This window comes from Canis lupus, chromosome 17 (assembly GCF_011100685.1).
Source record: "Canis lupus familiaris isolate Mischka breed German Shepherd chromosome 17, alternate assembly UU_Cfam_GSD_1.0, whole genome shotgun sequence".
Lineage (NCBI taxonomy): Eukaryota > Metazoa > Chordata > Mammalia > Carnivora > Canidae > Canis > Canis lupus.
This window is the reverse complement of record NC_049238.1, coordinates 23,029,244-23,041,769: the sequence shown is the minus strand read 5'-3', so window position 1 is coordinate 23,041,769 and position 12,526 is coordinate 23,029,244. Positions and strand designations below refer to the sequence as shown.

At 41.3% G+C, this 12,526-nt stretch overlaps 2 protein-coding genes across 14 annotated transcripts in view; one reads left to right on the top strand and one right to left on the bottom strand.

Moving 5' to 3' along the window:
• The window catches only part of ALK (ALK receptor tyrosine kinase), a 680,979-nt gene extending 677,800 nt beyond the window's left edge, over window positions 1-3,179 (top strand). Inside the window, exon 29 of the mRNA XM_038561183.1 lies at window positions 292-3,179. Coding sequence (XP_038417111.1) covers window positions 292-978 — 687 coding nt within the window. The 3' untranslated portion in view covers window positions 979-3,179. The remainder of the gene's footprint in view (window positions 1-291) is intronic.
• CLIP4 (CAP-Gly domain containing linker protein family member 4) overlaps window positions 1-12,526 on the bottom strand; it is a 99,898-nt gene that overhangs the window by 10,156 nt on the left and 77,216 nt on the right. For 4 of the 13 annotated variants that reach the window (XR_005372271.1, XM_038561178.1, XM_038561181.1 and 1 more), the window contains exon 16: window positions 11,769-11,897. The exons of 1 other annotated variant lie outside the window; for it this stretch is intronic. Coding sequence is in view for 11 of the 12 variants with exons in the window: in XM_038561178.1 (XP_038417106.1) it covers window positions 11,769-11,897 (129 nt within the window). In the remaining variant the exon portion in view is untranslated. Of the gene's footprint in view, window positions 1-4,179; window positions 4,489-7,646; window positions 7,810-9,674; window positions 11,898-12,526 lie in introns of those variants that run through there. 8 more of the 13 variants (XM_038561171.1, XM_038561180.1, XM_038561172.1 and 5 more) reach the window with 6 other exon arrangements.

Genomic DNA, 12,526 nt, shown 5'->3' with positions numbered 1-12,526 from the left:
CCCCCCGCCAGGGAGGACACCACCGGCATTTCTTCTCAGGGGCAGCTGGTCCTCTGAGCCTTCTTGATTTCCTCTGATAGCGCCTCCTCCAGGGCCCGATAAAAGGATGATTTCCTATTCATCTCCTATTCCCTGGTGCCTCTGAATTAAAATATCCCCAATCAACACTGAATGGTCTCCTCACGTGTAAAATCAGTTTGGATGAGACCATCAGTAAGGTATCAGCTTCCAGATCCAGCAGTTTTGGTCTGTGATTCAACATCGTAATCCGTTTGTTTCTCCTGCCTGTAGGACCCAGATGTGATCAACACTGCTTTGCCCGTAGAGTATGGCCCACTCATGGAAGAGGAGGAGAAGGTGCCCATGAGGCCCCAAGACCCTGAGGGAATTCCTCCTCTACTCGTCTCTCCTCCACAAGCTAAACGGGAGGAAGGGCCAGATCCAGCTGCCCCGCCTCCCCTGCCTTCCACTTCCTCTGGCAAAGCTGCCAAGAAGCCCACGGCTGCGGAGCTCTCTGGTCGAGTCACTAGGGGACCAGCTGTGGAAGGAGGACACGTGAACATGGCATTCTCTCAGTCCAACCCAGCGTCAGAGCTGCACAAAGTCCAGGGATCCAGAAACAAACCCACCAGCCTATGGAACCCAACTTACGGCTCATGGTTTACAGAGAAACCCACCAAAAAGAACAATCCTCCAGCAACGAAGGGGCACCACGACAGGGGGAACCTGGGGCGTGAGGGAAGCTGTACTGTCCCACCTAACGTGGCAGCTGGCAGACTCCCAGGTGCCTCTCTGCTCCTAGAACCATCCTCGCTGACTGCCAGCATGAAGGAAGTGCCTCTGTTCAGGCTGCGTCACTTCCCGTGTGGCAACGTCAACTACGGCTACCAGCAACAGGGCTTACCCTTCGAGGGCACCACCGCGCCCGGAAGCAGCCAGTACGAGGACGCCCTCCTGAAAACCCCACCTGGGCCCTGAGCCCCCTGGCACTCGGGAGCCCCGAGCCCACGGAGGAGGGACAGGTCATCGCTCCTCCACAACCAGAGACCAAATGTCACTTTTCATTTTGTGCCAACTTGTCTTGAAGTGCCACATAAACAGCTGTATTTTCAAAATGCTTTAGAAAACAAGGTTTTGAGCATGGGTTCATCTTACTGTTTCAAAAGAAGAAAATATCATCAAGACGAGTGATGACTACAAGGCCCCAGTTCGGTTGCATAAGGTTTTTATGCATGGTTGATGTCCACTTCCTCCCGCTTCTCTCAGATCGTGTCTGCTCGGCTTCGGTGCGGCAGCACCAGCTGCTCATGTGTCTCCCGGTCGGGAGTCATAGGTGTTTCCTGACCCTGCTGGCGTGGACCCGGACCACTTGAAGGGGGCAGGGAACAGATATAAAGGAGCTACTTGGAACGAGCTGGCATGGGGAAAAGACTCTCTTTACTGGGAAAGGAAAAAAATCATAGACGACTAAGCTGAGATGGCCCTTTAGATGATGTCGGGACGCTTTCGATTGTGTCGATTCACTGATGATTGTAAAAATGTGATGAATAGTTATGGTACCATAGAGAAAATGTGAATACACTAATCTGAACGAAAAGCAGATACTCGGCGTACTTTGAGTATGATAAAGACACAGTGCGTACAGATCCAGAGATTCGAACATCCTGTCAATATACCTCATGCCTTAAGAAAACCCTCCTACCAAGGGGGAGTGAGTGCGAGGTTTCCTACTGGATTGAAAATGCAAGATTTGAATTCTTACTTCATTTAACACCTTCCACTAATTAAAATCAACTCTGATCATTTAAAAGCAAAAATGTTCAGCAGCAGTGATAGATCGAAGTGTAGAAACTTGTCCCTTCATGGGCCTAAGTGTCAATACATCCCAGGCCAAAATCTTCCAACAGTTTCCATCATGAAGGTGAACCACACAGACATTTCCACCGGCAGCGGCAGGCGGGTCACTGGAACAACAGGCCCTCAGCGGTCCTGAGAGGGACAGTGTCCGCCCTTCTAGTGTTCCCCTGCCTTCGGCCCTCCTGCAGCATGCGATCCCAGTGTACATGGGGTCATGATTTGTTCAAATATACACAGCATTGTTTAGATAGCTACCAAATGGAGATGGAAACAGAATTTTCCCTCTGGGTGGCAGAGGAAGAGCCGGGCACTGGAGTGTGGAGATGGATGCTGGCATGTGATAGTGGGGGCTCCGAACCCGGTTTTCACAAATAACATTTATTTCCATCAAAGCGAACTGGAAATGTGTTGTTTTACACCCCCGTACTTACACAATAATGCTTTATCAGTGAATTTTCATTTCATTCTTTCTTTCTGCTTCCCTGCCATTCCTTTGCTCAGCTTCCTTCCTGCTGGTGGCTATGCCAAAACATCACTTTGGGAGGAGAGCATTTTTCTTTACTTGCTAGGCTCTAAGCATTCCCAAGCAACAGGACTGTATATATTATAAATATATCTCCACCTTTCCCCCACCTCCTCACTTTCACCTACATCACAAGGCTCCCTGTGGATGTGGGAAAGCCATTCCGTTCCAGGCCAATACTAGCCAAGTGTCCATTCTTTCTGTGGCGGATACCTTGCCCTAGCCGGTGGTCCTGCACATCTTGTAGAAGCACTCCTACCCTGGACACCACTTTTCCTTTATCTTAGCTGCCCAAATAGTTTCACCAGATTACAGATGATGCTGAAACATCAACAAACTCATCTCTAAATAACCATATCAGTAAAGTTTTGGCTCATACCAGGCACAGAAGTAAATAGTCCAATGATACAAACATTAATTCATAAACCACCTAAAGGGGCCCAAGAACGATACTTTGAGAAACACTCTCCTAAAAGATAATGATGGAGGAGCTGACAAGAACTGAGAACAATTTCTCCATTTTATATCTGTAACACCAATAACCAGTTAAACAGGGAGCATGCTACATGGTTAAATAGCCAACTCTTTATGGTCCTTAATGGGGAAGAAAAAAAAATCGTATCCCTTTCTCTTCTTAAAAACTACAAATCCATTACATTTTTCAGGTTGTGCCTTACTACCACTGAGTTTGATTTGCTGATTCTAATTGTCTTCACTGGTATCAATCTTCATGTAAATGATAGTCAAGTCTTAAAAGCCTGTATACATGGATAAGTAAATAAACAACTCCACACTGAGATATGATGACCTCAAGATGTGTCATTTAACTTGCTGAAAGCCCCAGGTATCACCATGAAATTAACCTGGACTACTGTCCACTCAGTATTGCTCTAACCCATATGGCTATAGCGATTTGTACAGATGCTGTGGATGCCCTTCCTTATTAACTACGATAGAAGAGTCCTACCTAGAGCACAGGCACAATTAGAGTTTATAGAAGCCATGTTAATTAAACTGTAAGCTAGAGTATTTATATTCCATGTCCATAAATAAGCTCATCAAAAGCTCACACCCATACCACTGGGAAACAGTTTGTAAGGGAATGATCAGTTTAATTGATTAATTATTAATATGTGTACCTCAAAATTATAGCAAATCAAAATAGCAGGAATAAACCTAATTTTTAAAAAAGAGTATGATCTACTCAGTGGTCAAAAAACTGGATTCTCTCCCACCAGTTAGGTCGTGAATCCTGGCTCTCCTTGGGGTATTGGACCTGCCTGTACCCATGTGTCCATCTCCAATGAGAATGGATTCTCTTCCTCAGTATCCCACAATGAGATTACAAACCGTGTGTAAGCACCAGCACTCCCTCGTAGACCTCTTCAATTCCCAAGTGATTTGGGCCGGGCATGAGGAGAATTTCAAGTCAGAATGTGCCTATACATCCCTGCCTCTCAACCACCAAAGCTCAGTGGGAGCTCTAGCACCCACCCCTCTGGGCCTCTGGTTTCTCTCGTTTGTGCCATGTTTGATTTCATCTGTCACTCACTTCATAACAGGAGTAAAAACCCTACTAGTACCCAGTCCTTTCCAGCCCAAAAGAATGTAAAGACTCTCCCACACTCAGAACTGTTTTTTTTTTTTTAATGTCAACAAATAAGCATCACAGAAAAGAAGGTATTTAATCAGCTTGAGTAATTAAAAACAAAAATTTCCGGCATCTTCATTAATACTTGGCAAACTCTCTAACTATAAGTTATTATATAACTGCAGATTAACTTTGACTCCACATGAAATTCTAAGTGATCAGGCTACTTTAATAGATGTTCTCCAATAATAGCAGGATTAACGTTCATACGAGCCTTGTAGACTAAAAACAGGGTGCATATGAATTCAGACCACTCTCCATAACAGACTCCCCATGACAAGATTGATAAAACCGCATGAAGTGTGTTGTCAATCTGTCTTTAGCTAATGACTTCTTAAATAGGTCCCCAAAGAACATACAATTTGACTTTCCTAAGTTCATTGCAGCAGATGGTTCCCTGTGTTGTGCGAACATGCAAAACAAAACCCAGCATTCCCGTAATCCTCCATAGGATGCCCTAAAATAAAAGAGAATTATTGAGAACAAACAGTAAGGCTTCTATTAAGATTCTGTTTTCTTTTGGTATTCTGAGTAGGTGTATTTAATTTTTAAGGAACTATTCAAGTACAAAATTATTTTTAGCTCTAGCTTAACTTTAAAACATTGGAAAAGCTCAGTGTGAGAACAGAATATTACATACAATGGTGGGGGGGGGGGGTGGCGAGAGAAAGAACATGAACTACAGCCACGAAGCTAAAGCAATGATGTCCCCCCTTTGGTACTCAGGAAATGTAAAATGAGTGTGGTACCCCTTCCATGTAAAGATGGCACTACCAGGCTAACCTCAGAAAGGCTGCAAGCACCGAGGCCCACATGAATTACCAGCCCAATGCCCACTTCTCAGATGCCTCTGTTCCACACTCTCCAGCTACCTCCCTACTGCATCCATCTACCAGGACTACTGCCTCCTTGAAAGCAATGACAATTATTTATCCTGCCATCACTCAAATGCTCATTCATAGGCACAAGCTGCTGCTATTAGGTTGAAAAGCAGTCTTATCTCCCTCTAAGCCTCAGCAACTAGTGTATGTTAATAGTCTCTAGAATATTTATACTCTAAGAGATGTTATTTGCCAATGTAGATGAATATCAGATGGAATTTCACCTGATTACAATACTTAGGATGGTTTAGCACTCTGTGCCTTCTTGAGAGACAGCATGCAGATGGGGCAGGAGCTGAGCGCCCCAGGTACTAGACTCCAGCAAGTTCCATGAACTCTCACTTTCTCATTTAACAATACTAGCCATTTGGTCTCAAAACCCATTCCAACTCTGAGGTCAATGATTTTTTTTTAAGAGTTTATTTATTTATTCATGAGAGACACAGAGAGAGAGAGAGGCAGAGACACAGGCAGAGGGGAGAAGCAGGCTCCATGCTGGGAACCCGATGTGGGACTCGATCCCGGGTCTCCAGGATCAGGCCCTGGGCTGAAGGCGGCACTAAACCGCTGAGCCACCCAGGCTGCCCTGAGGTCAAGGATTCTGTAAGACTTCACCTCTACGTAAGGCAAATCCCAACCCCTGGTCCACAATCTGTAAACCAGGACTGGTGTGTGGGTGCATGTGTGTTCCTTTCCATAATCTTGACACCTTGACTCTTGAGTCTTAATGCATTCAGAGCCAAAGCAAATTAATTCAGTGTGCCTTCCCAGTGAGCCAAATCATATTTAGTCTTTATACAGAAGTAGACCAGAAAGAAGTGCAGTATCGGTTCTCTGTTTATTCTATTCAAAGATCTCTTTAAAAAATCAGAAAATTATCAACATAGCAAAAAAGTTAATTGGATGGTTTCCTGAAAGAAGCAAAGCTGTAGGACTCTGAGAGTCATGTTTGTTGAATGACTTTATATGCCTTCAGTGTCATACCTCTCATTTAACTTCTGTTATGTCTGCTACAATTGCATATTTACCAGCAAAGTAAAATCATAAAATTTATCTTTGGAAGGTTTGGCACACCTGATATTTCACGATAGGTCTGATGCACTTGCTGTCTTTTGTCAATTTGCACCTCCATCCCCAGAGCCAGATACAAAGCCCAGAATAAGCCACAAGTCTGGCACCAGGAGGCATCTGTAGAGTAAGGTATCCCTAAAACAAGTGTCACGGTCCCATTATGAGAAGGCATTCATTCATCACAGGAGTCCTCTCTCCCAATTACATAGGATTGGAGAGAATCCCTCTTTTCAGGCTTAGAGACACACCTACTGCAACTGGATGGCAATTTTTTGAAACATGTTGTATATAAAATAGCTTTATAGTGAATCTAGAAATAGGAAATCCCCAGAGTCAATTCAAATATCCTACCAAAAGATAAGATTGTGAAAACTGCAGGACAATTTTCTACATTTTAGTACTTCTAATACTTGGGGGGTGGGGGGACAATTTAAGCCCTTTTGCATTATTCCAAATAATACTTGTAAAGTATTTCACAGTTCTCAGAAGAAACGGAGCGATAGTAAAGGCAGGTTCATTTTGCACACATACGCACCAGTAAGCAGCTAGTGAAGTTTCCTACGAGACAGAAGTTAGTGCAGAGCATCACGCTGCACTCTCCTTGGTCACACACCAGGCAGCGTAAAGTGAGGCCTCCTGAAACTTCATGCGATTTCATTATTCCCTAAACTCTATTCAAAGAACACTTCAGAAAATTATATTCTTTTAAACTGATATATATAACCTTTTGGAATTCTTACTAGAAATTTGCTTTTATTAGCAGGTTTGGTGAAGGCGACTGAGGTTTAAGACCTGACTCTTCTTTTGTTGTCTATAATGCAAAAATCCATTTTCCCTGCCATCGATACAGGACTTTTTGTGCCTATTAAAATTTGTTAAAATCCATCTTAGGATATTCTTTCCAAAGATGCTGGAGAGTAACACCTCTCCTTCAGGACCAGGACTGTTAGGGACAACCACCATCTGGAACATTGCAGACCGAGACTGAAGCTGAATCTCAGGAGTCATATTAGAGAAAGAGTAAAACGAGGGTTGGAAGCTCGATGTATCACTCTATCAGGATTCACTTCTTCATCAGTTTGATTTGTCATGTGAGGAATAATTAGTTCAGTCCTCAAGAAGGTAAGTCCAGTCTGGTTAAAGCCAGCCTGAACTCTGGTGGGCTGGAGCGGAAAGAACTTGGGCTCTAGGAGATTGGCTTCCGCCAAAGAAGACACAGCATCTGGGTATTTACACTTCCTATGCATTAGAAGTGCTTTAAATTCAAATTCAGTGCAGTACAAGTAGATTTCTGAGACTCCCTATTTATTGTCACCTATCCAGTTCAAACAACTATGACAATCCTGAGACCACATTCCTCCAGACGAAGAAGCCCACAGGTGTGTACATGGGAGGAAATACCTAGTATCTACAGTAGTGGCAAATGTGTCTGTCTGGGTTCATTTAGGATTTTAGAGCTGAATTTAAGCCAAATTTGTGAGCATTTTTTAAATGACACTAGTGATCTTTAGGAAGACATTCTATTTTAAGCTAATAGCCTCAATTTAAACACCTAAAATACCTTTGCTAACATCACTCAGAACTTTACTGCCCCCTTGGCACCATCATGACCACCATACTTTCCCGTGCAGTAAATGATGAAAATGTTGAAACTTGCTGCTGCTTTATAATGAAAATTCTATTCATTGTAAGGTATTCTAAAGGAATAAGAGAAGAAAGGTTCCCATACCTTTCGTGGCCATAAGCAGAAACTCTCCACAAGGGAGAGTCCATAAGCAGAAACTCTCCACAAGGGAGAGGCCATAAGCAGAAACTCTGCCTCATTCCTATCAAGCATAATGAAAATACAGTATCGTCAGTAACATGTGCCCACCAACCTAATTCCTTCACATAAACCTTTCCCCCCCTCTTGTGAAAAGGAGCGTTAGCAAAACTTTTGGCAGAGGAAATCCTTTTTGCCTATGCAAAGGCATCATGTTCTCTTCTAATAAAATCTTAATGTGTCCCATTTAACTTGTTCAGCCTACACACGAGCGTCATTAGGAATGTTCGTTGTATATTCGAGCAGCTTATATGTGACATCGTTTGTAAATAAGGGCCTATGTATCAAGGGATACTATTAAATAATTACTAAAGATATATGTGATACTGTGAGTTTTGTATTAACTACTGTATTTGTATTATAAGTATAGTGAAGCACAGGGCATGAAGAAAAATAAAAAATAAATTCTCTTCCTGGCTTGCAATGTGGTGATACATAGTATGTCTCAGTCAATCATTTAGATAAAAACTACCCAGTGAGTAGTTACAATTACTAGATATATTTCTTAATTAAGAATGATTCTTAACACACTGGGTCTCTAGTCAATGGTCTATGTGGTTTAAATAGTATTATCACATGTTCTAAGTGGATAGGTCCAAAATGAAACTCCAAAATAAAAATGTCTGGCCCCAGAGACCAACACTGTGCATGTTCAGTATTTGACCATGCATATGACTATGTTCTCTGAATTATCATCCTGTCAAAACAGAAATCCAAAGCCATCCCCAGGGAAAACACACACACACACACACACACACACACACACACACACACACACACCGGTGATCCTGCTGTTCCTTCCTTCCTTCCTTCCTTCCTCCTACCCAGCACCCAGCACCTTCCTACCTCCTGCATGTCACTGTTCTGGGGGAAAGTCGGACTCACATGATTCTAACCTTCCTTGTCCTCCTCCCTCCCTTACCAAGCACCAATTACCTGTTGCATGGCCTGGTCTCTTGAGGCCACCTGATAATACCCCTACTTTGAACCATCAGTGGCCTTTACTGCCTCTGTTCATTCCACATTCACTGAGCATCTACTATGTACCAAGTATTACTCCAGGTGTCAGGGATAAAGCATGAACCAGTCATATCCATCCCTCCGTCTAGTAAGGGAAGAGAGAAATAAGCAAAAGCCTAGCATGACCAAGTATGGTAAATACTAAGGAGAAAAATAAAACATGAGGGGGTATATACGGTTCTGGAGAGGACGGTGCAAGCGTCTCAGACCAAGACTGCAATGTCTCAGGGTTCAGAGTGGGCAAACATCTGCGTCTGAACACTCTTAAGCACTTAAAAATATTACCACCAAGTTACCTGTGATAGAATGAGGGTAATTATTTATATGTTCTTTAATCCAAATTCAAAGTATTGGGACACCTGGGTGGCTCAGCAGTTGAGCATCTCCCTTTGGCCCAGGACGTGATCCCAGGATCCAGGATCGAGTCCCACATCGGGCTCCTTGTGGGGAGCCTGCTTCTCCCTCAGCCTATGTCTCTGCCTCTTTTTCTCGCTCTCATGAATAAATAAATAAAAATCTAAAAAATAAAAATAAAAAAATTAATTCAAAGTATTCTATCTGAAATAAACAAATGAAATCCCACTGGTATAAAAGAAAGCGAAGCAATTTTAGAAAACTCTAGAAACCCATTCTTCTCTTAAATGGCTATCAAAATGATATAGTAGAAGGGTAGCTAAAAACATAACTTTACTTGTTGAGTAGGAAGCGTGATACTTTTTAAGACTCTAGAAGGGTAGGACAAATCCAAGTCACTGTGTGTGGTAAGACGAAAAAGTTAAGCATGAAGCCCATGCACTCTGAGTTACTGAGAGAAGGGGGAGATGCAGGAAGGGTAATGACAAGATAACATTTCAAAACCAAAACAGCTTCCCTTTTTATTAATGCTCAAGAATTGAACTGTGAATGACATTTAATAAGCAAAACACAAATGAAAACACCTAATTTGTAAGTATAGTATATGTAAACATACACAGTATATGGATTTAATGATCCTAATCTAAATATGAGAACAATTGTTTCCCTGACCTTAGAGTTGGCATTACTGTTTCTGAGAGGGTTTCATATTTAACAAGAAGAATTATGGACACCCAAGTTCAGAGCAGTCATGAATTTCATATTAAGGTATAAATAGAGTTTTAAAGAAATAAGCTGTATAATAAAATAAGTTTACTCTTGAATTGCAATACAGGCATTTTCTTCAATCAATAAAAATATTCCTTGATTATAAAGCAGCCATATTTTGCAAATGTATATCAGGAAAATAGCTCTGGCAATATTTGAAATACCACACTTCTTTTTAAAAAGGCAGCAAAGCAACAGAATTTAGACTTTAAATAGTATATTGCAAAATAGTTTAACATATTACTTCTAAGCACAAAGCGAGCTCCAGTTCTAAAGGATACTTTTAATCTTATAAAGTAAACTGTTCCAATATTTCTGTGTAAAGTCTAAATATCTACAGTAAAAGATAAATCTTTACACATAGGACAGAAACATCAATACATATCCACAACACAAATGTTTTACATTGTATCACTCTATTTTGAAGCCTAGTTTGTTAACATGTGCTCCAAAAGAAATACAAAAACATGATACAATTCTGTAGCTTTGTAACAGGCTGAATTCTGCAACAACTGAAAATATAAAAACAGCAAAGATAGCAAACACAACACCAGTTTTATGAATAGAAGCAAAAACAGTGAGAAACCATATACATGTAAATGAATAACTATTATATTCTTCCTAACATCTTAATTTACTCTCTTCTCTTAAATATAATTTTTCTAAATATTTTTCATATCTCAGGAAGAAATAATGGCAAATTTTCCACAAAGATGAAAGTGCATTATGTTTTAAAAGTGCTTCGTGTATATTATAGATATGTCCAATAAGGAATTAGACAAATATGTGCAAAAAATTCCAATTACGACTTGAATTCATAAGCCTAATGACGGGGTTGTTGTTCATTCAGATGGGGCAGTTGCCAACACAGAAGAAAAATCTGTGATTACACACTTTGTATAGAGGAAAGAGCATGAGCCACAGGTCAGGAGACCCACACTCTATTCTTAGCTCTGTTAATCAGCTAATTAAAGCCCCTGGGTAAGAGAAGAGCTGCTCTAGAACTTCCATTTCTCTACCTGTTATTGGCTGAGAGGCTCAGCATAAGAAGGCCCACCCGACTCCAGGATTTTAACATCTCTCTAGATGAGGCATTCCTGAAAGGTCAAATCATTTCACACACACAAAGAAAACTATATGAAAAATACACTAATCATTGAGATGCTATTCTCTTACTATACTTATTAGTACAGAAAGAAAAGCTCCAAAAATACTTGACAGAACAAAGGTCATGTGAATGTCATAGGTTAAAACCAGAGCTTGTGAAAACCCTCATTATGACAGCCTATGAAAAATCCAATATTATGTGCAAAATGAAACAGAGTAAGCAACGTCAGTTGGCTACCTAATGGCACACTTTTTCCCCCTAAGTCTCAGAATTCTCTTGGCTTTAAAGCTTTTTTAAAAGCTCTTAAAAATGCTTATTTTGAACTTGTTTTAAGAGAACCATGATTCCCACAGTTCAGATTTCTAGCTCTCTAAAGGAGTCTCTCTGAATTGTTATAATGGTTTTTAGGAAGATAGCTCTATTTTCAAATCTAAAAGAATGGCTAAATAAACCATTTGCGATGGGCTCTATATTTCATGTATGTATATGAGCTCATTTAGTGTGTCAGAAGTGTGACTCAACAATTCTCATCCACAAGCTTTGACCCATTTATTCCCCGATAGGTTACTCTGCTTGGCCTAACTAAGACTCCGTGGTTGGGCTTACAGGTGAAATAGCGTGTGTCACCCACTGCTCCATCATTCTTCCCCTTGGCACTTCGAAGCTCAAGTCCAAGCCAGATCCCTGAAGCAAAGTCAGTGGGGCCCACGTACCTAACGGTCCCCATCTCATTAGAGCTCGTGAGGAGGACCTGGGACCCCTCGTGCAGCTTCACGCTCCCTTCAACACTTCCAGCGGTGGTGGTGCTGCTCCAGCTGCGGCGCAGGGCAGTTTTAGATCTGCTGGGCAGAAGAGCAAGGGGAACTCTTCACCATGAAAGCAACACAGGCAATTTGTCACATCCATTTCTACCGCCAGATCCACAACTCACTCACAAAGAAAAAATACTGTATGTTCACAACCTGATGGCTTTTATTCTAAATAGCAATATTAGGATATACTTTCATTCAACATTTGAAACATTTTTCTCTCTTGGCTATTTTAATAGTACCCTAATCTGGATTTAAGATTTCACTAGTGATTTCTAAATACACACACACACACACACACACACACACACACACACACTTTTTATTTTCTGTAAAACATCCACTAGAAAAAATATACTTATAACCTGTTTAACTGCTATCAATTATCAAAGCAAAACAACAACAAAAACAAAAACATAGCATTAGGGCTGTGGCAAATTAAAATGATCTTTTGTTCACTTTTTAAATACTTATTTACCTGAAAACAATGTAAAAAACTCCTAATCTATAACTTTATAAATTTATACACACATACACACACACCATGAGTGACACTTAAGGGTTTCCCTACCCTCCCTGCCACTAACAGTAAGGAGGATCTTAGTTTCCAGGAGGACTCCTCTTCTTTCCTCTACAAAATGTGATTTACAAGGTACTTCCTC